Genomic DNA, 27,777 nt, shown 5'->3' on the forward strand with positions numbered 1-27,777 from the left:
GTTTATATCCATATGTTCACGAAGGGTTTTACACTTATACGGAGTTTATGGTGATATAAATCATGTGATAATATAAAGTATATCAGTACCTTTATATTTCTTAATGGGAATCATAATCACGCCTGTATTTGTTGCTCTGGTGCTTCCAAGTCGGCTGTTTTCACATGTGGAAAAAATGGAAATGAATAAATGTGGGGGGGGGGGGGGCTGTTGGCACCACGGCAAAATACCATATAAAACTAATTCAAGTCTGATCATGTTCAAATGGAGTAAAATACTTGCTTGAACTAAAAAGTTTCCGCTGTAACACACAGAAAGCAAATATTGGGAAAAGTACAGAAAAAAACAACACAGAGCTTTTTATCGTAAAGATCCGTATACTGAATTATTATTATTATTATTATTATTATTTAGTTTTTAGAAGTACTTGTCAAAGTCCGTAGTAGCAGTACTGTACTGTAGTTTTAAAAAGATTAAAAATGACTCAAGGTTGCGTAATTCTTTAAATCATTTACAATTTATACTTTGTCTTATTTTCATGAACATCTCCGCAGAAGCTAGGCATATAGTTTCACTGTATACCACCTGGTTTAAAATATTCAAAACTTAAAAAAACCGGACAGTTAAAGGGGTTTATTAGAGACAAAAAAAAAAAAAATCCAGGGAGCCCAAATCATCAAAGCGCTCAGCTTCGTGTTTGTGGCGATGCCGGTATTTAGAAGAAAATCGTTAAATAACTAAAGCATAATAAGCCTTGCAGCTGAAAGAGGCAATGAAATGATAAATGCAAAAAAGATTGAAATGTTATGATTATGATTAATCAATGATTAAGATGTTCACGCATCTCGCAAAACTTGTATATATATATATATATATATGAGCCATTATTATTTTATATAATGATATGTATAAACACACAGTCATTGTCACTGCTGTCACCTGCATTAACATTTCAGTCAACACAGTGTGGTTGTAGCAGCCCAGTCCGTGCAGACAGTTAAGGGTCATTGAAGAGAGAGAGAGAGTCTTTGCTGCATCACGTCTTCCTCGGTTAGTACTTTTTCGTTACTAAGACATCTTTTAGGTCGCTAGTTCTTGCATGACAGCGCAAAAACAGCCCCGGCCCGGACTGCACGTACCATTTATAGCGAAGCTAGCGAGCCCCGTAACTCCGACAAGGCAATAAAACAGGCAAGAAGAAAGGCTGCGAGAACCTAATTGCCTGTCACTCGCAGAGGTGGGAAGAGGTCGCCCTAAATCACCAAACCTTAGCAGTTTAACTCGCTAAATGTGTGTGTGTGTGTGTGTGTGTGTGTGTGAGAGAGAGAGAGCGTGTGTGTGTGTGTAAGAGAGAGGGAGAGAGAGCGCGTGTGTGTTTGTGTGTGCGCACGCGCGTATAGGTCGCAAGGGAGTGAAACAGAAAAAAAAGCGAGTTTTTTTTTTTTTTTTTTCCCTTTTTTACGTCGTCGTGTTTTAAAGAGTCGAGAACTTAAACAAAAGCCCATTTTAAAAACTCAATTCATCGACAAATGCTGTTTTTAAGACAAAATACACATTTTTTTTAAAATTACATCACACTAAAAGTCGGTGATTCTGCAAGACGGATTCATCGACCGGGTGTGTTTTGACCCTCACGATACCGTCCACAACAAACTTGCACGAAGATCTGAAGGGTCTCGCGCACAACATGCATTTGTAGGCGGCAAAGTAACCAACAGATGCAATCACTCAACCACCGTCCCATCCCTTCCATAGAAACACTGGCTATCGTAATTGATTTTACAAAAAATAAGGGACATTACAACATTGTAAATGATACAAGCACGACAATGAACTCACCTTAATGTTTTATTCACATTAATCTCGCAGAATGTGCTGTGGGAATGAATGCAGAATGGATGGAGGATGAATGTGGAGTGAGAGGCTCATTTTGAAGAGTTCTTTTTTCCTTTTTTTTCTTTCTTTCTTTCTTGTAAAGCTCTAAAATAAAGAAAGAGGGTTCCCTCCCGACACACACTGGGGGCATGGTGGGCATGGGGAAGTCTTGGAGTCACAAAGCGCCGCTCGAAGCTCTCGGGGAGACTCTGAACTTGATCACATTCCGCGTCCTGCAGCGAGTCGGCGGCAGCCCTCAGAAAGTGCCCCAATAGCCCCATTTCCAGAGAGAAATGTGAGGATATAACAATTACTGCCATCTTTCTCTCTGTCCTTTCTTTCCTTGGTCTAATACTCTATGGCTCTCTGCGAAAAAAAATAAAAAAATAAAAATAACAGCCCCCCCTCCCACACGGCTTTAAAAAGCAAGATTCCGGAACTCTGCCAAATGTACCCATGACCGCGTGCGATGAAATGCAAGAAGGAAAAAAAAAAAAAAACAGCCACTAAAAATCATTAATATGGCCATTCGAGGACTATGAGCAGATATGTACATTTAAAATGGTCAATAAACAATTACACCATGACATTCTTCTCACACTGCAAATAATTGGTATTAATGACTTAAAATGCATTTGAGTCGTGAAGAAAACAAGTTACGACGTCACCAATCTTTTTTTTTATTATTTCAGACGCATAATTTGTAGGAAGATTGAAAATCACTGGAATCGCACTCTCTCGCCGTAAACAAGACACGGTTAAAATATTAGTGCCGCTAAATTGTTTTTCTTGTCTTAAGCCTTAAAGCCAGTCATATGCGTTTAAAGACGCTCTTTGTCACGCAAAGTTGTATTGTTATTTCACACTGCTGGCTAATTCCACAGAAACCGATGAAACCGAGAAACTAGACCGGCAGTAACACTTTCGCCTTTCTAGTATTAAATATCCGAGTTTCTAAATGGCAAATACCCGTCTAAAACGTGAAATTTGTCACCCTCGTATTAGTATATACATTTGGTTTCAGACAAGCAGATATCAAGTACATTTGTTTACAACGTGATATCTGAAAACTTTAAATTATCTTTGTTTTTTTAGAAGGAGTTTGCTACGTGGAACGTGAAATAAACAAGGCGAGATTATTCAAGAGAGATGTCCCGCTGACTTACCTGCAAATAACGCCTCGTCTGACCAATCAAAATGAAGCGCGGAGCCGGACTGCCATTTTCAATATCTAACTGTGCCAATCAAGAGACATCTAGCCAATTAACTCACCGCGCTTTCATCACGTGTCAGTGAGGTAGCTGAGCGCTGATTGGTTACTGTAGGACTGCCTCCCGCGTTCATTTATGTGCGGAGAGTGAGTGATTGACTTTATCAGTCCAAGGACATCATTCACTTGGATGCGGGGGAAAAAGTTCGATCCTCTCTTCTCCAGGATCACTTAGCGGAGTTTCTTCTTTTTTTTTTTTTTTTTTTTCCCTCCTCCACTTATTACCAAGAGAAGGATTGTTTATTATGTTGCCGTTTCTTTTGCCTTTCTTTAAAATTCTGCAAACTTATGAGCGCGGGTTTTAACGCTGTCGCAGCGCTATTTTTGTTTACTTTTCGCAGTTTATTTTTCGTTTCGCTTGCCCCGCAGTGACCATGCTCCTTGACAGCGGTCCCCAGTTCTCGGCTCTGGGCGTCGGGGGCTTTGGGACGCCGAGGCATCATGAGATGGGGAACAGGGATCCGGCGGGCTTGGGGCTCAATCCCTTCGGAGATTCCTCCCACTCCACCGCCTTCAAGATCAGCCCTGTGGCTCACGACATCGCCGCCGGACAGAGCTCCGCGTTCACGGCACAAGCCTCGAGTTACGCAGCTGCCCTGGGACACCACCACCACCACCACCACCACAGCGGCCAAGTGGGATCCTACGGAGCCGGGACCTTCAATTCCACGCGGGATTTTTTGTTCAGAAACCGTGCGGCGGGTCTCGGGGAATCTGCGGCTGGCAGCGGGCAGCATGGGATCTTCGGTCCGTCCGCAGGGGGTCTGCACGGACCCCCGGGGATCTCCGAGACCGCGGGACACCTCCTGTTCCCGGGGCTGCACGAGCAAGCCGCGAGCCACGCGTCTCCAAACGGACACGTAGTGAACAGCCAGATGCATCTGGGTTTGCGTGGGGATCTCTTCGGGAGACCAGACCCGTACCGATCCGTCTCCAGTCCCCGCGCGGACCCCTACGGCACGAGCCACCAGCTGCACAACTACAACCACTCCATCAACATGAACATGGGCATGAACATGCCGACGCATCACGCTCCCGGGGCTTTCTTCAGGTACATGCGGCAGCCCATTAAGCAAGAGATGTCCTGTAAGTGGATAGACGAGAACCAGATGAACCGGCCCAAAAAGACGTGCGACCGGACCTTCAGCACGATGCACGAGCTGGTGACGCACGTCTCCATGGAGCACGTCGGCGGCCCAGAGCAGAGTCATCACATCTGTTTCTGGGAGGACTGTCCCAGGGAAGGAAAGTCCTTTAAGGCAAAGTACAAACTGGTGAACCACATACGGGTGCACACTGGAGAAAAGCCCTTCCCGTGTCCCTTCCCTGGGTGTGGAAAAATATTTGCCAGGTCGGAAAATTTGAAAATCCACAAAAGAACTCATACAGGTACCGCAGTTTTAATTTGTTTCGTTTGTGTTCCAACTACTCTCGGATACAAGTTCTTCCGTATTTAATCTAATGTGACACACGTGACGTTTTTTGACGCGTAGGACAGGTGTGCGCAGTTCGAGCGTGTATAAAAGTGCGCTGCCTGAGTGTGTAAAGTTTCCAAAAACAAGAAAAGATTCTTTTTTTTTTAAGAAATACTACTAGCACGTGCTTTTCAAATCTCTAGAACGTCGGGATTTGAGATCTCAGGCGCAGGATAAAATTATATGAGATTGCATTTTTGGGAGTTCCGAAAATATTATATTTCTATCCAAAACTAACATTCGGTTCCCGTGTGGTGAAATCGTGTATGAACTCCAGTGTCTGATGAAAATCTAACTTGCAGATCTATCTAAGCTGATCTGCTACTTTTCTGTACTTATAGTGAATTGACAACACATCCTCCTGTCGAGAAGTTCACATTTCACTTACAATCAGATTTTTTTCACTTGCATAATTAGCAATTAATATCCATTGATTACCTACTCCTACATAACATCGTGTGAGCATTTGTCAATCGAGTTTTTTCTTGTTTTTGACAGCATCCGACAGGAAAAACTCTTCACATGCTACTATTAGTTTTTCGTGACGCCTGATTGTTACAGTACGAAATGTGTTTTATTTTAGACCATCGATTGCTGCATTCAGAAAGCGGTACAGTAAAAACGTGGACTTACCGTGTAAGATTACGAGAAGCATGTGCAGCCCTGGAAGCCTTCCTTGTGTTCGCGCTAAACTGTGTTTTGCCCCCACAGGTGAAAAGCCGTTTAAGTGTGAGTTCGAGGGTTGCGACAGACGCTTCGCGAACAGCAGTGACAGGAAAAAGCACATGCACGTGCACACGTCGGACAAGCCGTACATTTGCAAAGTCTGCGACAAGTCCTACACACACCCCAGCTCTCTCAGGAAACATATGAAGGTAATGGAAAGAGAGCAGGTGAAAAGCAGCTGTGGGGATTTGGGCGTTCTGATTTGTTGCACTAATAATCACTGCGGCCCATTTTTTTTGCCAAGGACTGAACAGTTCCTGCACTCTGTGTGTGTGTGTGTGTGTGTGTGTGTGTGTGTGTGTGTGGATGCAATAGGCTAATCGTGCAAAAAAAAAACATGTGTTGCAGGTGCACGAGTCTCAAGGCTCCGAGTCCTCCCCGGCTGCAAGTTCTGGGTACGAGTCGTCCACGCCGCCCGCGCTCGTGTCTGCGAACACCGAGGACGCGGCGAAATCGTCGCCGCCGGGCGCGCAGAGCTCGTCGGCGCACAGCGACGGACTGCCGCCCAACTTTAGCGAGTGGTACGTGTGACATTGGAGCACGTCTCGAAAAAAACGGGACCCAGAAAGGTTGAGGAAACCTGCAGCGCTCACACCCCGAAGTGTTCAGAAAAAGGGGTCGTGGAGTTGCTTGTTTTTTTTTTTTTTTTTTTTTTTTTTTGAGGAGACGAAATGGCGCCGGATTTCCCGCCCGCGCCGTCAGACCTCGTTCCTTCTCAGGATCCCAAAATGACTTCTGAGTGAGAAGCCAACAACAACAACAAAAAACCCCGCAAAGCAGACCGTACTACTTTATATCATAAATAAACGACGGAGTCCAGTCGATTTTTAAATCCGCAGATTCTTTTATTTTCGTCTCTCGAATTTCTTTTCTCTCAAAATCGTGTTTAAAGATGAAACGGAGGATCTTTCACGATGTGTCATGAGGGTGATGCTCAGGTCACCGTTTAATTGATTGTTTTAAAACTTCACACAGTCTTAAGAAACGTGCCAAAGTCTTCGTCTTGAACTTGAACAAATAAGTATATACTCGTGAATGTATTTTCCTTGTTTTATGCGGCCTAATCTTTCTTGTCGTCGTTCGTTTTCAGGTTGAGAAATGTGGTATTTCAATTTTACGATTGTCACCCTTGAATGAACCGTTGCCTTTTTTGTTAATAACGTTGTAAATACATATTCATGATGCCATATTTATCCATTTGTAATTTAATTATCGGCATAAGTTCCGAGACTGAAATGATATTTATGGAAATGTTTTCTAACTCTATGTACAGTTTTGGGTCGAAAAAAAATTAAAATTCTCAAATCTAAGCTCGCGTATTGCAATTGTATCTTTTTTTAAAATAAAAAATCAAAACTGTCTTAATTCTAACAATCTAAATATTTTAAATGACATGGATGGACATTTGTATTATACTCCAGCCTGTACAGACTGTTTTAGCATGTGAGGAGATTTTTTAAAGTCTATTTAGCAAATGATGTGTTTCTATTTGCATTACAAACAGCGTTATCATTGTATCTATCGTGTACCTCAAACTTTAATAATGAAGTTTCCTGATCTTTATATACAAAAAAGTTTTGTTTTTTAATTGCTTTTTTTTTTCCTTTCTAACTAAGTAGTTAATTTCATAGAGATGATAAATAAAAATAGCAAGGTTTAAAGAAGTAGTTCACAGACAAAAGTTTGTTGCTGCGGTCAAACCGCAATGAGAGGGTTGAAGCGAGTGAGTTATTTTTTAACCTTTCCTTTTATAAATTCTTCTTTATTTACGTTTTACACTACTTTCCCAAGTGCAACTCCAGTACACTTCGGTGTTTTCCGCGTAACCACTTGTAGGTCCCTGAGACCACATGATACCTTGTGGAATTTGCATATAGTTTCCCCACTTAAAAACAAAAAAAAGAAAAAATAAAGTTAAACATAAGGCTGCATCTAATACTTCAGGTTAGAAAGTACGAGCCCTATAATCTGAAAGTCCGTTATTTATTGTTCCAGCATATATTGTCTTTGTAGATGCAAGTATGTGTTCCAGTATGTGCATCAATGTCACAGCACAGTATCTTTTAAATAAAAGTTCTTTGCTTGTCAGTATTCTTGTTTAATGCAGTTTTTCTCTAAAATAATCGTAACGCAGTGTGTGGAGACATTTGATCACTTTTGGCTCGTTGAGCAGGACGTTTTCAGAGGTTCTAAAAATACACGACACGTTATGCTATAGAAAAAAAAAATTCTCAGCAAACGGTTTTAATTTGCTGTATGAACATCAGTTTCCTACACTTTATAAGTTACTCACAGTGGACTAGTTTAAAAACTGAAAGCTGTTGTACTTGCCCCCCCACCCCAATACCAAGACACGTGATATTAATGTGAACTGTAGCGGAATTAGATTGTTCAAAACGTTGTGATTATGAAAATAAGAAGATTATTGAGCCAGATTTTTGAGGCTGACATCTAAGTTGTAGACTGATCGAAGCCATTTGAAAGGATGCGCTTGTACTATTTACACAGCCTGGTAGTCAATGTGAGTAAACAGTTAGTATTATTAGTATTAATAACATTAGTGTGAACTTACAGGGTGAATAAATATTATTTTCAGTCAACGACTCTTTCCTGCCTCTTCTGGCAGCTCCATTTGGCCCCAGCTGTCCAGCACTGTGTGAATAATGTCACTGCAAGTATCAAAGAGGCACAATTTAAGCGAGCAATCTTTCTTGGGCCAAACTGTTTTCTTCTGTTACCAACAGCAATTTGTCAATATAACGAACTTAAACGACGGATATGAAAATAACACTGAAAAAGAGGTCATGGTATCACGTCCAATCTCTCGAAACGCTTAATAAATTCATGTATTTTTTTTTTCTTTCATCTTAGGATTTCCAGTATACATTTTCAGAATTGCACTTTCATTTGAAATCCTTGTATATTAATTAAAAGCGATTAAATTATTGGTAAAATATTATTTTTCAATAGACTATCATTGAACATTATTTATAAGTAGACGCCCAGATATGATTTCTCCATTTATCAAACGTGTGAGAAACATTATGACTGCATTAATTAATAAGGACATGACTTCATGTAAGTTTCCAGGAGCATAAAGTTTCGTATCCGTAAGGTGTCAGATCATAAATGCTGCACTTGTCATCACTCATATAGGATCAACACTTAACTTGTAATAGTTAAGAGAAGACTTGGAAGAGGGTAATCCTCTCTTAAATCACTTGTTATGGGTAGTGAGTCAGCCCTTACAGACCTAAACACTAACAAACAATCTGAACTTAAAAATAAACAATATACTGCAGGAAATGGACATCGCATTGGGTGAAATTCTGGAACAATTAAGAATACTTCGTAATTTGCTGTATCTGTCCGAAATAGAAGACGTCATATATAATAAATTGAAAGTTGGGATATTTGCAGGTTAACATATGACCGTTATGCTAATACGTGTAGATCAAAGCGGAACAAAGTGGATATGTGATTTCAATAATAAATGTTTCAAATGGGCTCTGCGCAAAACTTACTGTAGTAAAGAATGTGGTGGAAATTAATAAACGGACTTGCGCTACACGCACTGTGTGCTAATTATGCAGTCTATGTAAATGACGCGATCTCTATCAGCATTTTCACATACTTTCCTCTTCTTTCCTTGGCCTAAACAATGGTTCATTTTGCATTTAAGCTTTGATCACGTGCGTTCTGTTTTACACAATGTATTTTTATATGTATACAGTTAAGAAGACTGATATACACATGTATGCTTTGTTTGTATGACCTTCTGCCACAGATCAAAATTTGCACTTGATGGACCACCATCCATTCCTACAGGCAAGCAAGGGTCCTACAGCAAGAGATGGGGATCAAACCTGCAACCTTTGAATCTAAAGGTAGCAGCTCTAACCCCTACCTACCAAGCTGTCCCACCTTTGCTTGCCTGTGGGAATGGATGGTGGTCCATCAAGTGCAAATTTTGGCTTCTGTTGGCTTCCCTCAAATAAAGGCCCTTTCAGCCCAGGGCTATTGGTCTCCTTAGGTTTTCTAAAATGTTTTTGGAGCTCTTCTGCATAACATGTTAAAAAAGCAGATCAGGAGATGCAATGTAACTCATAATGTCGCTTTTTGAACATCGCCCGTAATGTTTAAACTGGACAGACACTGTACCGTGAACTAGCTAATCTGTCATACATCTAACACTATCTGTCGCCTGTACCCGTGTGAAGGGGTAACATTACTTCCATTTACTCTGGTATAGTGCACGTTTCTGCTGGACGATTACTGCTAAGTCGCCCATTAGCTTTTCAGAAGTGGAGTTGATTCTAAGGAAACTGAAGGAAAGACTCCAGGCCCCACAACACGTTGGCCTCGAGCCCCAGCGCATGTGATCCTGCTGAAGTCAGGTTGCTCTTGCGCAGAGTTTGACCTCAGCCAACTGGGATAAATGACCCTAAATATTAGATATTATATGTTAATATGCAAAAATCAGTTGTTACATTTTGTGCGAAATACAGATTTCAGGGTTGTATAAATTTGCCTAACCTTACAGTTTTGAGTCCCATTAATTCATTATTTTTCTCACCATCAGACAGAGTTGTTACAAAGCAACATAAATGGAAGAAGATAAAAATGAAACGACGGGCGAACGTAGTGACTGTTCAGTAACTAGACAATTTTATGTCTTTATTAAGATGTAAATGGAGTGAAATCTGATATCAGTGCTATTTTGATGTTTTAAATGTATCCTCTAGTTTTGTAGCTCAGAAACAGCTTGTGTGGAAGGTAATCCAAGAGGAACGGTTCTACCCAAACCTGTGGCTGTCCTAGGATGTAACAGCACAGCAATCTTTTGAAATAGCTGCAGTCAGCGCCTAGACATAAGTTTACCCTGTTTACCCTACTAGACATTGCTAGGTGTTTGGGGGTCTGTTTTCCAGCTTGCCAGATTTAGAAGTCAGCTACATTTTTTTAAACTTGTGATTTTTTTTTTTTGCTATATGCACAAACGTCCGGCTGTTTCGTGTCTTGCAATCATTCAGAATCAGAATCAGAATCAAAATCAGCTTTATAGTACAATGCAGACAGAACACAACTAAATGGCCAAGCATAGAAAAAAAAAATACGCATTGACCTGTAACATGACAGAAATAAAAGAATCCGATAAAGGCGCACTGGACGAGTTGTAGAGCCGCTTTCCCGCAATGCGCCCACGTCACGTGTCTCGCTTTAGCGCACCGACTCGTGTTTGCGCGGCGGTGACAACAATGCGCAATTAATTAAGGATGTTTATTTCACCTGCATTTGGCGGAGGGAGTGCTGAATATGCAAACATTTTAAACAGGAATAATAATCAGCGACGTGCCTCTTCTGAATGTCCCACTGAGAACTGTGTCACTGTCATTGTGATGGTAAACACGAGGGACAATTCCATTGTTATGGACTTCAGAGGAACATCAGACTGGGCCCTTTAAGTACATTCTTATTACATTTGTAATTGATAGCCCCACCTTTCAGGCTATCATTAGCAACTTTTTTAATTGTTTCAATCTAATTCTGTTAAATAGCAATTAATTATTATTGAACAAAGAAAGAGCATGTTAAAAACTGGATAAGCAATACTCTTGCAGCATTAACTTATTTCCTTTGTTGACCACGTTTTTCACACCGAAGTTTTTTTAAAAAATACTGTCGTTATTTCCACAGAAGCCTTATCCACAGTCCGCAAAAAAAAAAGAAAACATATCGGGTTTTCACTTAGGCTGTGTGTTAACATACTGTATTAAATATTTATCAGCTATTTTGTGAGCACTTAAAACCCACATTCCAAAAAAAAATACATAAGTTATGCAATACTGATATTTTGTACGTATATTATTTCAACACGCGGTCCTGCGGAAACTTCACCTTAGACTAGTTAATAGACAGAGAGTCTCCAAGTTCAAAATCAAAGCTCATGATATGACATATTTGTGCAGTGTAACAACTCACCAGGTACTGGGGCAAGCAAGAAATATTAGTATTAATACTCAGTGGAGTTAAACACAAATATTTGGGAGACAAATAAAGGCTTGTTGAACACTTGGACCCCCCCTCCCCCACCGTTCCGCCTCCGTTGTAATGTACCTACAACTAGTTTGATATATTTTTCCTACTAGTTGTGGGTCACATGCTGTTCTCTGATTTACAATTTATAATAATTCAGTTTCTATGCCTCCCGGGAGCAACTCCTTTGTTACACCTCCCCTGTTCTTTAAGCGATGTTAATTTATATTAATGCATCCTTCATTATTTATGGTCAGAAAAAATGTTGCTCTGTTTAACTGCCGGAGAATTGCATGAGATTACACTCTCCATGCCCAACAAGAGGCACTTCAATTCCTTGCCATATGGGAAGGTGTCAGAAACTTTGATGAATTTGTCCACCAAGCTGGCAGGCGAGTTGACCTCAGTGGGTCTCCTGCGCGTCGGAGCCGAAGCGAAGACGCTTTGCTGAGTGAAACAGATGTTCTCTCATCATGGTTGTGTGATGATGCTGGCGAGGTGACGGTGATGTCCGTCTCCGCGGGGTCAACCTATCAGCTCGTGCTCTCATTCTGAGCCATAATGAAAGACGTAAGTATACAGAATGATGACAGAACACCTCTTGGGTGCCGATCTCCGCCCGACTTTCCCTTCCCACCCACCCAAAGTGTCCCTCTTTTCTGCTGTGCTCATCCCGCAATGTGAAGGAACAAGTAAAGAGTGAAAGCTGATCCCAACACAGATCCACACTAATTGGTGAACCGATAAGATAACAGTCTCTTCACTTGTTGTGACCGCACAGGACGCTTTGCCTAAACGGACAGTTTTGAACCCCATGATTATCCTTATTTCTTTCTTATTGTCAGATGGAGTCGGAACAACGCAACATCAATGGAAGAAAATAAAATGAAACCACGGAATGAAACGTAGTAACTGTGTGTTCAATCATTAGACTTTTTATATACATATACATACATATACGTTATACACACACACACACACACATTTTCGGAACCGCTCGTCCCATACATTTACACAATATACATTTATATACATATAATACTGTATCTTTATTACAACAGACCATGGACACTTGATCGGCACCCAACAAACAAGTGTTCAGTAGTAATTTTTATACTTATGTCTTTCATTATGGCTCAGAACGACAAGCCATAACAAAAACAGGCAAGGATAGCAAGTTAATGAAACCCAACTCAACTTTAAAAACACACACGAAGCGCATGACAAAGGGGGCCTGAACCCCTCCCCCCCCCCCCCGACAGGAGCCACACAGCTCCCTCAGTCCCCAGTATCTCTCTGTGTACAACTTATACGGTACCACTGCTAAATACCTGGAAATACGTTACATCACTGCGCTGCGTCAGGTTTTATTCTAATAATTATTTATTCACACAGTTTCACAGCCTTGTCTGAATAACATCGACCGCTTGAACTGAAACGCGACCTTGTGATGTCATTTCGCGGACCATGACGTCACAACCCCTTATTCGCTCTTGAATCGACTATACAAACGCACTTAAGTTTAAATGTTAATCGTTTAAAAAAAGGTAAAGGGAACCCCAAAGCGCATTTTTTCATCAGCTTTCAAAAGAGGAAGACAGACAAATGAATCGAAGTTCCGACTGTTCGTTTGAAATCTTATACATATCACTGAACCTGCTGGAACTAAGTTTGCAAATGAATAGCAAATGATTCCTTTTTTGTTTGCCCCTACGAATGTCCCACTGAGAGCATCGCCCCAAGGGACAATTAAAGGCACACATCGGTCCTTTGCTTGTACTTTATTCCGTTTGATTAGAAAGCAGAATATTCAGGAATTTGAATGAATGAATGAATGAATGAATGAATCCCTTCACTGTGTTCTAAGAATAAAAGACTGGACATTAATCATTCCGACATGTATATCATAAGGTCTAAGATAAAAATAAATAATCTCTTTGGACTTCAGTTAGTTTATCCTAGCAGCTGCCCAAAGCCACATTAAAATCAACAATTATATGTCAGAAAAAAAAACTGATTTTGATTTACAGTGGGTTACCTACGTGCATCTATTGAAACAATAAGGACTCATAGTTTGTAAGAAAATAAACTGAAATGCAGCTATCTAAATGCACTTTTTTGTCAAATGAAAACAATGGGTCACTGTGAGTTATGAACTGAAACTAATCAAATACCTTATTTTAACATATTTCATGTCAAGTTTGACAATACAATCACGATTCATCTCTACATTCTCATTATAACTCAAGAGTAATAATTTGAAAACAAAACATTTAACACAAACAAATAAAGATAGAATTTAAATTCCTGGAATACTAGAAAAAATACTGAATTGGAAATGTTACAGCACATCCCTGATACTCTGAAAAAGTTTATTGATTTGGGGCATCTGGGGCAACATATAAAGTGAATCATTTGGGTTATTAAAACCTGATTATTTCATCATTTTGTCACCACCCTCAACCTATGGCCTCATCCTGTAGTCTGTAGAGTAAATTCCTAATCTAGGAGCTTCTTAAAGAGATTTCAGATTTAGTCATCTTAAATGTGAGTCCAGACAGTGCTTTAACTTTAATTGAATAATTATTGAACAACAACTTTAAACCTCTCCAGAGCAAGGCTCAAGTTCCAGATATTTAGTGTTAATTAAACAGACTGATGCCCCAAAGGCCTCCTCCGTGCCAAAGATAACAGACTTTAAAGCACACCAATACGTCTCCTCTCTGCAGCACATCCACAGCAAGCTCCTGCAGACAAAACTTCATAGTGAAGAGATGCTGGAAAAGTGTAGCTCAAGTTTGATCTTTTCAGGGTTTAAAAGCAGACTATATCCGAATAAAAGCTTTAAAAGTCTGTCAACTTCTATAAAGGAAGAAAAAAAAAAATTCTTTCACTTCTTTTACTCAGTTCCACTAACTGTCCCTAGAATCTACTGTGAGGCTATGTATTTTAAAGAAGTTTTACCAGATAACAGCAACAACATCAACAATGAAACATTGTCCTTGTATGTACAGGCCACAGCAACCATTTATATTTATGTAACAGAGATTTTTCTGAAAAGCACCTTACAATGTTAGTTACAATGATATTCCCATTTTCCACAGGTGAAGTACCTGGCTCAGGGTTACTACAGTAGGAGGTAGGATTCAAACCTGGGACTTTTAAGTACCAGGTGGCAGCACTAACCACTAAACTACCTGCTGCTCGTCCTACAGCATTGCTTCAATGAAAACACTTCGGAGGTTTCTATTCATCGGCCTGCTTGTCCTGCAAAATTAGCAGCAAAATTATATGAAGTATTTTAACTTTTTTATTAAGGCACGTTATTCACCACTGACTTTGATGCTTCCAGTGAAACATAATCCATTTGTCAGTTAGTATTAAATTTATTTCAGCTGGTTGAGCAATGGATTCCAGGCAGGAAGGGTTCTGTTTTGAAATTAATGATGAAAATGCACTTGTAATCTTAAGTGATGTGCATTTCTCCAGCAATAAATAACCCTCTTCTATACATCAGTCCTATAAACTAAGATATACAACATTACATTAGTGCTTCAAAACCATTAGCATTAGATATTGCCCTATTTCAAGCCATATGTTACATAAGTGTCATGCACAAAAATGCAGTTGTACAATATTTTATGCAGTTGAATCTTCTCGGATCCTCCCTGGCATTAATTTCAAAGTTTCACTTTTCTAAAAAATTAAGAAGAAGAAGAGATGGAATTACGAAGATGACAGAATTCAAATCCCCATTTTGGAAGCAGTCGTTCTCCTTTAGCGAGAGGCCAAGATGACAGTCATCCAATTTGGAGCAGTGTGAATAGCTGGTGAACGATTGCTCTGGGAGGGGAGGGGGGGGCCATATAGACAATAAACAGTTTGCGCTCCTTCAGAACCTCCTCCTCAGGGCACGAAGCTCCGGAGCAGTAGGAACATAAAAGGTCATACAGGGGCACGACAGTGGCGCAAAGGCACTTTGTTGGACACGGAGGGCGAATCCGCCCCCTTGAGCGGGCAGATGAGCAAATCAATGGGGTAGTCATAATAGAAGAGTAATGATGTGGCTGTTTTCCTACTGCAGTCTAGACCTCATCAACATCTCACTGGGGGAGCGGGGTATATGATGCAGGGGTCTCAAACCAAAGCCCCTTCTTGACAAAACAAACAAGCTAGCCAGGGCTGGGCAATGCAAATCTCATGTCTACATTCAAACACACTATTGTTGCCAAAAAAGTCAGTTCCTCGATTTTAACGTAAAGCTACGCACCATTACGCCTCATTAAACACAAGTCAATTTAATACCTGGTTAAAGTCTGGAAGTTCTCAGGCTCGTTCCTTCAACATACATTCTTCTACACTTCTTCCCCGAAGTTGTTTTAAAGGCACTTCTGAGATGCCTCTTGGTTCACTCTTCTAATGAATCCATGTAGTTTTAACAGAAGTTTAAACGAAATACAATTGCAAGTTATTACTTACAAGTTGGGGGTGCGTTGGCGCAGCGGGTTTGGCCTCTGTCTGCTTTCTGGTGGGTCTGGGGTTTGAGTCCTGCTTGGGGTGCCCTGTGATGGACTGGCATCCCGTCCTGGGGGTGTCCCCTCCCCTTCCAGCCTTATGCCCTGTGTTGCTGGGTTTGGCTCAGGTTCACCACGACCCCGTTTGGGACAAGCGGCTTCAGACTGCATGTGTGTATTTACCAGTTTCTTGCTTTCTCATCAATACATTTGCAATTGTGCTTTTTCGGAGAACGCAGAAAGCAAGATCACAATGCAACAGAAAGATTACTGAAGACACACTGGGGTGCAGGGGATAGGATTGCCCTTTACAACATGATGCCTCTGCTAATCCATTCTTTCAGTCCTCTGGTGTCTTGTTATTTACTGCATGGAAATCTCTTTTGCAAACGCACTGATGATTGCATCTCTAAATTTAGCAGAACCCAGTATTTTATTATGTAATGTAATATTTTTGGCTTATTATAAAATGCCAATGGAATCTTATGAGGTGTAAGAACCTGCTTTGTATTTCTCGGCTCATTACTGATCTTCTTGTTAGACATTCATGACTACATACAAGTGCTAGAGTTTTTCCAATAACATTACACCCACATTCAGTAACAAATGGTAATGGAGCTGGGGTGTTAACTGTGGTGATGCAAAATGTTTGAGGGCTCTTGTGTTCTACCTTCTACCACCAGCAGCACTTTCAGCTTGAACAGCCTGCTGTTCTTTGAGTCCGTCTGAACATTATTATTAGTAACCTTATTTATCTGACACCTTTGTCCAAGGTGACATGCAATGTTATATAACCAACTCTACATTAATTTGCCCATTTATACAGCAGGGTTTTCTTACCAGAGCTACTCTGGGTAGGTTACCTGATCACAGATACTGCACTTACTGTATAACTCCATTGAGCACTATTGCTACTGGTATTGTGTTTCCATAATGCATAATTCCAATCAACATTCCATTTAGCTCATCAACCCAATACTGACCTGCTCCCAGGGCTAACCTGTTAATTTCAATGAGTTCTAAAAATTCTGAGCACCAGTACCAAGCTTTTTGTATATTGGCTTTGCTGTCTGACTGGCTGACAAAAGCGGAAGTTCAGATGCTATATGAACAGTGGTTACAGCCTAGAAGGTGGTCAACAGATCAGTATCCTGACACCTGAGAAGTGATCACTCCCTACATCCCAGCAAGAGCCCAACACTTGTTCACTTCTGGATATTTGGTGGTCCTACTCACCAGAGGTCCAAAACTGAAAGTCCCTAGATCCTTGGTTTTCTTCCATTTGGTTCAATGAGCTCCTTCTCTCAATCAATTTGCAAAGGGTCTCAAAACTTCTTTTGGGCCCACGTCAAACAATTCCATAATTTGCATTGTACATCTGTCAGAACCACCTTTGTATTCCCTATGAGACTCGGTTTTTGTATTCCTAGGAGAATCAATATTTTTGGCAACTTTTCATTAATGAGCAACTGCAAAAATTGTGGTATCAGATAAATTGAGTTGATAGTCACCTATCTCTAGCTCTCTGCCTGTCATGGAATTCAGTTTTGTTTACTCTGAGTTGTACAAAACTTGGGAGATGTGTCACCTAAATGAATAAATGTAAATGTAATGTAAATTATTTTTACTCCAAATGTCTAACAAGTTGCTACACTACTGGGCTTGTGTATTTAATGGTTTACTCTGTTGACATTGTTGAAGTACGACTCTATTTCTCATTTTTGGTGTTTCAGTATTGCTCCAATTCCTTCATTGTTTAAAAAGGGTAATGTTAGGGATGGGAATATAGTAAAATTTATGATTTGCCTCTATGCTGCTATGATTCCTAATTAGCTAAAAGTGCAGAAATTTTACTCTGAATCATATTAAACAAGATCGAATTGAACAAAATAGGAAAGCAACATGTTGAGCCTCTGTCTATTTCTCATTCACAGTACTCGAATGGAATTTATTAGATAACAGACAATTTTATATTTTCTTGAAATGCTTTTAAAGAAAGCAACTTTCAGTTTTATCCATTTAGACCTACAATGTCATATACACCAATCAGCAAAAACATTAAAATCACCTGACTAATATCATGTATGTCCCCCTCATGCCGCCAAAATACCTCTGACCCGTTGAGGCATGGACTCCACAAGACCTCTGAAGGTGTCCTGTGGTATCTGGCATCAAGACGTTGGGAGCAGATCCTTTAAGTCCTGTAAATTGCGAGGTGGGGCCTCCATGGATAAGACTTGCTTTTCCAGCACATCCCACAGATGCTCGATTGGATTGAGATTAACACCTTGAACTCTTTGTCATGTTCCTCAAACCATTCCTGAAGATTTTTTGCAGTGTGGCACGGCCACTGCCATCAGGGAATACTGTTGCCATGAAGGGGTGTACATGGTCTGCAACAATCTTTAGGTAGGTGGTACGTGTCAAAGTAACATCCACATGAATACCAGGACCCAAGGTTTCCCAACAGAACATCACACTGCCTCCACCAGCTTGCCTTCTTCTCATAGTGCATCCTGTTGCCATCTCTTCCGCAGGTAAACAATACAAACGCACACGGCCATCCACGTGATCTAAAAGGAAACGTGATTCATCAGACCAGGCCACCTTCTTCCACTGCTTCATGGTCCAGTTCTGATGCTCACGTGCCCATAGCAGGCGCTTTCGGCGGTGGACAGGGGTCAGTATGCGTACTCTGACCAGTCTGCAGCTACGTAGCTCCATATGCAGCAAGCTGCAATGCACTCTGTGTTCTGACAACTTTCTGTCATGGCCAGCATTAAGGTTTTCAGCACTTTGTGCTACAGTAGCTCTTCTGTGGGATCGGACCAGACGGTCTAGCCTTTGCTCCCTATGTGCATCAGTGAGTCTTGGGCACGCGCGACCCTGTCGCCAGTTCACCGGTTGTCCTTCCTTGGACCACTTTTGATAGGTACCAACCACTGCATACTGGGAACACCCCACAAGACCGATCCTTTCGGAGACGCCCAGTCGACTAGCCATCACAATTTGACCCTTGTCAAAGTCGCTCAGATCCTTACACTTGCCCAGTTTTCCTGCTTCCAACACATGAAATTCAAGAACTGACTGTTCACTTGTTGCCTAATAAATCCCACTGCTTGACAGGTGCCACTGTAACGGGATAATCAATGTTATTCACTTCACCTGTCAGTGGTTTTAATGTTGTGGCTGATCGGTGCATATAAAGTATCTTTATGAAGGGTACTGCAGTAGTACATCTCACAGGTTTCTTGTCGAGCAACCCAGAAGTTACACAATTGCACCTTAAAAACCACCATGCAATCTGTTGTCCCATGCAAAACTCAAACGAGTTTTTAATCTTCACGCGTTTTTACATATATATTAAAACTGAAAGAAGTAATTTTCTTTAGGCTAGGAAACGAACTGCTGTTGAGCGTAATGAATGTAGGTCGTTATACATTATACATAATCCTTACTGTTTGATTTCATTTCCTTTTAGATCAGCAGACACAAAGAGATCTGTATACAGAGAATCCTGAACCTTCTAAATGAGCAGTAAAGACACTTTAGTCATGAACTCTGGGCCAACTGTGGCAGTTCTAGGTGCGCATTTTGTATGCTTTGGTGTATTGGGGGTGGAGTCGGGTGGGTAAATTTTCTATTTAAATGCAAATATCTGGTTTGCGAACAGCAGAATTCATACTCAAAAAAATTTTTTTACCCTCATTAATAATTCCCGCCTCCGTCTAGCTCAAGAACACAGTTCTGACCTGCTCCCAGAGTTAAACTGTTCATTTGCATGAATTACAAAAATTCTGAGCATCACACACTAGCACACAGCTTTTTGTTCTTTATTCATGATACACATCAATAATACATTAACTCTCCTGTCTGACTGGCTGAGACTAGCAGAAGTTCAGTTGCTGTATGAACAAGTCATACAAACAAAATGACACAAAGCTCAAAGATCCTTCACTGAAGTCTCAGCAGTTGTTTACAACATGTGTAAGAAGTGAAAATTGTCCATTAGATCCTCCAAGGAACGTGACCCTGTGGTGCAAGAAATATGGTTTCATAACCTTTTTATATGGCGATACAAAAGATCATTTTTATACCTCCCTATTTTCCTTGCAACAATTCAGTTTTAAAATCCAAGTAAATGGATGTGCCTATATTTCTATGCAATGTATTACAATAAAAACTCTGCTAATAGCAGTTTGCGCTTCATAAATACAAAACATACCAAATAAAGAATCAGAAACGGTGAGTACCAAATTCTGGCAAGGTTTCTACCTTTTTGGCTTAAATATTTTTTCTCTGCTTATTACCCAAATAAGGTGAAATCTAGGGCAATCAGACTCAAGTAGACTGGTTGTCTGAGTCAGTGGAGTGTGAAATTGCCACACCAGACAGCCAGGATAATAGCACAGAAGGGGGTTAATGTTCATGCTATATTCACAGAACATTTTTATAATGGCTAAATTAAGAGAGGAAAAATGATTTTAAAAAAGCTAAATTCAGTTCGTTTTTTCACAGCAATGTTTTTATTTTTCCCCATTTCTAGGTTTTTCCCCACCTACTGTAACATCCCTGTGTAGTTTGCATTGTCCATTAACATACACAAGGCTCTATCCATTCTCCTAATAGATTGTATCTGACAAAGACCTGGACACGTGTTATAACAAGCGAATGAAGGTGCTGTGCGGAATTCCTTGTGAATCGTCCAAGTTTTTTAATTGACATTCATTTTCAGGAACCTCCTGCTGCCAAAAGCAGGACTGTATGGAGCATCAGACTGGGGTGAAGCAGAACAATTACCCATGATAACTGTGAACAATCCAGCATCCATCTGATTATTTCCACATCACCTTCCTGCAAACATGGTACCCTGGTGTGTCAGGCATACCCATTATTATCAGGGCCTGGACGTTGTCACCTTCATACTAGGATGGGTATGGCACTTCACAAATGCAGACAATAAAGGAGCCGGATTTCCACTTACTTTTTCTTATATAAATATTATATTAAATATTATTAAATATTCCGCATTATTTTCTGTTACTGTGTCCTTAATTTGAAACATATTTACTCCTTTAATGACAAAGTAACATTGTCATTGAAACCATTCCCACCAACTACATGGCTGATGAAACCCTTGGTGGAGCTTTCCGGATGAGTTTAAATCGCATGGGAAACCATACCAACCCTCTGCATTTCATTTCCAACTGACACGCTCAAGGGCCTGCCTTGCTGGTTCAACATCTGAGAGCAAGTGTGTCATGAAATGTTTCAGTTAATGCAGATCAAGAATTTGCCTATATCTAATAAAGTTGGTACAGTGAAAATATACGGACGGTATGTCTTTGAAATCTGATGTAGACGTCTGAAATCCAATAATGAACAGAAACGTGTCCGTTGATGGCTATGTGGCTCTAGAGAACACAAGCTGACTTTGTGCTGGATACAGCAAATATTTTTTTCTGCAAAGGGCTGCACAGTTTCAAATAATGATAAGACAAAACAAAGAACTTGAGCCAGTTTGGAGCGTAGTGGTTCGAGCCAGTGTTCTGCACTTGACAATTTGTAGACAGATATAGCAAAAAGGATCTCCGTATTTAACCCCTGCTGCAATTCAATCATACATTTCAAGGTTTTCTTTTGCTGAGCAGTGCCAGGCCTGGTCAAGACAGACATACATCTTACAAGCTATATACAAGAGTTCATGGCTGACCCCCTGATTTCAGTCTCCAAGTTTAGCATTTACAGCTGCATAATTTCTGCCTTTAAAAGAAATCCTTCAGACTGGCATGTTTTGACACTTATACCCTAACCCTCAAACAAAAGGAATGAAACTAATTTACAGATATGATATTACGCTCTTGTAGCTAGGACAAATACTGGTGACTTTAAGCAGCTGTAGAATAAATCCAGGGTTTTAGTTTTACATCTCCATTTTAATAGCGATAAAAAGCCAAAAGCATTAGTCACATATCTAGAAGCAACTTCCCGTAATGGGAAAGTTTCCGATGGTATCCCGATCATACCACTCTGATAACACGGACAGTTTCGTTAGCTTTTTCCCCCTTCTTTGTTTGAAAATAAATATATAATGAGATATGGCCCCACACCTGTGAATTGGTATCCAGCATAAGAGCAGACAGACAGAGCATGTAGATTAAAAAGGTTTACCCCAGTTTTAAATTATTAATCCAGCCTTAATTCCGGCTGGTCCAGAGAGGAGCCCTATAAAAACGGATAACTGTGAGATCCAGATCAGGGGATGGGGCAAACATTTATTTTTTAAACATCAAGTTGGCTAAGTCTGAACAAGTAACGTATTATGAGCGACGAGACTCAGTGAAAGTAAGCAGACATTTTCCGGAAGTGGGAAAATGCTCTTTTCCATGTTGGTCGTTAGCAGTTATCGACAAACTGAAAGACATATAGAGACGTACCCTTGTCCGGAGAATAGTGCACAGTAGTGCTGTGTTGGAGACTAGAGAAAGGCCAGAAAGAAAGTATTCTTTTGCCTTGGACTTTACATCTTCACATTAAGACTTACTGACGGTGTCTTATTATGGCTGCTCTCTGTCAAGCTGATGGCTTTTCATAGAGCTCCATCACAGCTCTGCCAGAACTTGGTCTGATTCCATGTACTCAGTTATTAGACCTGTCATCTCCCATGCTCCCGGCAAGCACACACTAGCATTTTGTCAGAAAATGGTCCCCAATTAAAAGTAATCGGAGGTTGATAAGTGAAAAGCTTTTCTACCCCAATGCTTTTACTTTTTTCCTCAGTCTGTCTTTGCATTTTTTTCCTCTGTTTTTAAAATAATGGATTCAGGACATTTTGAGTGGTATGAGACCGAGACAAAAAATACATTTTCCTAATTGCTTAATTATTTTCCTCAATCTCTTATTTGTTTTAATGTCACAGGGTAGTAAAATGACTGTTACAGTGAATATGGCCAGATTCAGCCCAGCCACAGTGCAGTAAAATTCATGAGTACGCTTTTTAAGAATATGTCAGATACCATATTGTCATGCATCTTGTCAGATACAGTATACTGTACATTTCCACATCCTCGGTGTCTTATGTTCTTTGAATTAAACGGTGTCTGCAGTATCGACGAACGCTGACACAACGGAGTCCAAAGGAGACAAAAGTTACTGATATTAAATTTAATATTTATCTCTGCAGTCAGAAAACACATAATTTTACAAATGTTCCATTGTTGTGTTTCTGGGATCTTGTTTGTTTTTGAGAAAATAAATGTAAGAAAACCAGAATTCAAAACAGCGACAGTAGTGATGTCTTCAAATCAGACGTCTATTTGTTTTTAACATTCTGTCCCCACGATACACGAATTCATGGTGTTCTGAACATTTGCTTCTGGGAAAACAGATTGGTTTTCCCCCTGCCAAGACAAGGAGACAAACATCGCTCTTTTAGAAGGATGGCGCTCGCTTTGTTCACATCCAGGAGGATTTCTGAGACAAACCAGCACCGACTACTGGCTCTGTCATATACATAGAGCTGTATTTGAAGAGGAACGCCAGCTTGTCAATACTGATCTGACAGAAGCCTGAATAATTCATGTCCAGTGCGAGGCATTAAAGAGGACCAACGAGAGCATTAAGTTGGTACAGCACAGGTTCATCCTGCCCTTCCTGGCGACTTTGAGGCTTCAGCTCACAAGCACTCAACTCACATGCCATGATTGAGGAACTCAGACCTGTTTGGCTCAACCTGCCTTAGCTCGGTCTGACTCGGCACGGCCTGGTTGAGCACAGCCTATCCGGGCATGGTTGTCACACCCATTGCTTATGCCAGAATTCTTACAAAGACCAGTAATTTACAGTAATCACTTTTAAATGTTCCCAACTGTCTGACATCAGTAACTGCATGCGAATTCATTAATTTATGAATGTGTTGTGGCCAAAGCCCCGTCCCCTTCCCCCGTCCAGGCCCACCGCTGACCCCCAACCCCTGCCGTGAGCATACTTTACATAAGGAAAAAGATTGCAGTTGGGAAAGCAGCTGCCCATCGTCTCGCGTGATCATTGTGATAACCAGGGATGCACTGTGCAGTTACCGTGGTGACTCAGTTTTCGGGCTAGAAGAATTTCAAGCAGTGGTAAGGGAGTTGATCCAGGATCAGAAACATCAACGCTACACAGGGGTTCAACTGGCATGAAATAAGTCCCCAGAGTCCACTCAAATCTCTGTACTCAATAGTTTGTCCTGTGGTGCATTTTTTCAGCCAAGTAATAAATTAGAGATGACAATATACAGCATACACTTTTGTCACAAGTTAGGAACTGTCAGACTAATGTGCTAGAATTAATAACTGTGGGTAGACAACTTAAGAGACATGAAATATCAGTGTTAAGGACCACTGGCATCCAAGAATCATTGATCTATGTGGTTATTGTACCACAAATTAAAAATCCAAGTAGAGATTTTGTTGTTTTTTGATAATATGAGTTTGGAAATACACAAATTTTCATTTCCAGTGAAACTGGACTGTATGTGATTGCAGCAGCTTGGGTAGTGGAGTCCACTGTTTTCGGTCAAACCACCAGAAGAACAATGCAGAGCAGCAACAATGTCAAGTTGTTGAAAGTGGTGAATCACATGTTTTTATTATGTGAAATATATTTACCAGTCTGCTGCTTCACATGACTGGGTCAGATACTTTTTTCTGTTTTTTTTTTTCTTTAGTTTTTTTTTTTTTTTTACATGGGTGCTAATTGTTTCCTCCTTTGGATATTTTGCTTTTGATAATTATTTTTTAAAACCTGTTGACTGAGTGAGAAATCACGAAAAATAATTTTAAAATAAGTTTACACATTAGAAAAAAGGAAGAAACATACACAAACTGTCAAAATCTTGTAGTAAACCCTGTCAAAGTGGATTTGCAAAACAGTGAGTTATCTACTTCAATCCTAGCTGACCTCTGACCTCAACTCAACAGTGTCTGGCCTCTCAAGACCATTTTTGCCAACTAAAGCACCACTCAAACACTTAGTTTGTGTAAGAACCGAAAGGGTACGCAGAGATTCATTGACTTCACCTGCACGCGTTCCATTCTTTTACATCTTAAGCCGGAATCAAAATATTTTTCGACGCGAAACATGAGATGACAAGGAACCCTAAGTATACTTTGAGTTTTACGGAGATATGTGACACCATTATTGTCCCTGAATGAAGTATAAATTGCCTACAGTTGCTCACCAGAAAGAGACAGTCACAAAAAGAAATTGCTCACATTGGATATAATTTGCCCCAGACCGACCCACATCTTCTCATATGATCAGATCAATATTTTTGTAAGAAACGTGCTTAGTCAGTTTGTTCTTATAAACCAAACGTCCCCAAAAATACTGATGGACGCATATTTTAGATCAAGAATTAACACTGGGATTCAAGTGCGAAGAACAATGCTTTAAATCATGGTCGCCTTGTGTTTTGTTTGGGTGGTTTGTTACGTGTCCTCTTTCTCAGCCTCTTTAGAAGCAGCGGCAGCGGCAGCTGACGGCCAGAGCAGTCAGAATAAAAGCTGACAGCCAGTCAAAACAATCCCCGTTACTCCAGCAAGGCCCTTAGCACCAGTGAAGAGGTTCTTTTCATGTGCCCTCAATGCAGTAAAGTGATCTGCCCAAACAATGCGGGGGCACCGCGAGAGGCCGTTCTCTGGCAAGTGGTCAAAGGCAACGACCCCACCCCCACCCTAACCCCCACCCCCCGATCAACCTCTAATCTGGTGCTCAACCCAACGGCCAATGCTTTTTGCCCAGACTGTCTAACATGACATCGGTTTGACCAAAACCTTTTTTTTTTTTCTTCGCCCCTCATCCCGAACACAATAAAACCCAGAATTTTGCATCTCACACTAAAAAATGTCTTTCTTCCTTGTACAACATCTGTTGTAGTAGACATGCATGTTTATTACATTTTTTTTTTATATTTACTGTTACCGCATCTGCCTGAAGAAATATATTTTCCACCTGTTTGATTTCTCCCGGAATCCTAGGGTTGAAATGCTGGGAATTTTATTGAAATATTGGAGTGAGAAAACATTCATTTTGTGCTTCTGTTTTTCAGTGTGTGCCTTAGTCTCATCTGTCTTAGTGTCACATCTTCATAGCTTCGTCAGCGTGAATGAGTAGCTGCTATTAACATTACCTTGACAATGTGTGATTCAACAGTACTGTTAAACAATGAATTTTAATCACTTTCTTATTTCATCTACTTTTTCTCAAAAAATACAGTGCCTGTGGTCTATGTCCAACTGCTAAATCCAAAGCTGAAGTATAATATTCAATGTCTATTGTAACTAGACTAATGTTTTAATGAAAATGATTTGCGTGATAGAATTAGATAATTATCATAATGAATAGGGCTAATAAGACATATTTCTAATTAGCTTACCCTCAAAACATTGTCATATCAAGAAATTATACTTAGAGATACGTTTCTTTCTAAGTAAAAAATTTGCAAGAAATAAATCTCGATGAATTTATCATTCCAAATGTGTATTTTGGATGCTTTGGTTTAGATCAGGAGAAAGAGTGAGTTTTAAGGCAGTTAACTCTTCTCAGGGGAATGTGCTATGAAGCAAACATCCAAGCGGTCTGAATTTGAGCACAGGGGACTTGAAGACTTGGAAATGATTGGAAACGGGTGACGGTCATAGCTGCTACAGTAAAGAATCTGGCTGATTCTATATGTTGAGTATTTCAAAAGAGAAAACCAAAAGGCCGAAGGACAAACCGTTTCAAACATTTGTATGAGGTTTAGAAACAAGAATTTCACTAATGTACAGAAAACAGTAGATTATTATATCCAAAATGTTGAATCAACACTGTATTAAATAATAAAGTAAACGAAAAAATGATAATTGTCGTGTTTTTCTTTTTCCGCCGTAACCCCCGTTTCTTGCACTGCTTTTCTGCTCTGGCGTTTCTTACTCTTCATCAGACCTTTTCAAACATGTGGTCAGCTGTTACTTTCTATGTGGGCAGGCGATCAAAGCCTGGGTCCGGCAGTAATTGTCCCCCGTCGACACCCCGCTCCGCTAAGGATTGGGGACCCAGCAGGTGGGGGGACAGGCATGAGAACAGGCCGAAAGGGGAGCGGAGCGCGAGAGGCCCAACCTGGCAGAAATAAAGACTTCCTGCAGGCTGCTCTCAGACAGCAGAGCTGCGCCGTGATACTGAGAAAGGAAACTTCCACACATTTGGGCGGTTAGACAAGGGCCGCTGTTGGGGGAGGGAGGGAGGGAGGGAGGACAAGGGTATGAAAGAGAGAGCCTTCTGAATATTAGCGCCTAGTAAAGTGCTTGATACAGAGGGGTACTGTGAAGGATGCACGTTTCTGCTCCTGGATGATCGTTTGGTTTTTCAGTCTTGCAGCATCACCTGAACACGCTCCCGCCCCTTACACAAGTAATCCGCGACACACGTGCCAAGTCAGCAAATCGTTCGCAGACATGCCGAGAAGCGTCCTCTGAATAGAAGCGCCCCAGTCACGCACATATCCTAATGCGTACGTAGACGAACGCAAAGCGAAGCGGCAGGTCTGTGTTTACCTGCCACCTCCGGGGAGCTGCGAAAGCCCACGGCTCCGGCCACTTGGCGCGCCTGCGAGAGCGCCCCAAATGCTCACTGGTTCTCCACGTCACTCCGTTTTCCCAGCGCGTGGCACACCGTTGTCCTCGCTGCCCCCTTGAGCCAGATGGCTTTTTTGTGCAAACGGTCTGAGGCCTCTTCCACCTTCACACTGAGTCCCAAGCTGAAACAGGAGAGAAGGACCAGGGAGGGAATGCTGCACTAGTGTGGACAAATGGTTGGGGGCGGGTGTGGGGGGGGGGGGGGGTTTGCAGAAGGACTTAAA

The 27,777-nt window shown here is 40.9% G+C and overlaps 1 protein-coding gene and 1 long non-coding RNA gene across 2 annotated transcripts; one reads left to right on the plus strand and one right to left on the minus strand.

Moving 5' to 3' along the window:
* Positions 1-1,452: 1,452 nt before the first annotated feature.
* LOC108928874 (uncharacterized) lies at positions 1,453-3,111 on the minus strand. Its single transcript, XR_001965711.2, has 2 exons — positions 3,042-3,111; positions 1,453-2,241 (listed from the first exon to the last, which is right to left on the minus strand). It is a non-coding gene; the product is annotated as an uncharacterized LOC108928874 (long non-coding RNA).
* Positions 3,112-3,248: 137 nt separating this feature from the next.
* LOC108928889 (zinc finger protein ZIC 3-like) lies at positions 3,249-6,001 on the plus strand. The gene is made up of 3 exons (XM_018743086.2): positions 3,249-4,534; positions 5,332-5,495; positions 5,695-6,001. The coding sequence occupies exons 1-3, from the start codon at positions 3,520-3,522 to the stop codon at positions 5,875-5,877; spliced, it is 1,362 nt and encodes a 453-aa protein (XP_018598602.2). The 5' UTR covers positions 3,249-3,519; the 3' UTR covers positions 5,878-6,001.
* The last annotated feature ends 21,776 nt before the right edge of the window (positions 6,002-27,777 follow it).

Source organism: Scleropages formosus, chromosome 14, assembly GCF_900964775.1.
Source record: "Scleropages formosus chromosome 14, fSclFor1.1, whole genome shotgun sequence".
Lineage (NCBI taxonomy): Eukaryota > Metazoa > Chordata > Actinopteri > Osteoglossiformes > Osteoglossidae > Scleropages > Scleropages formosus.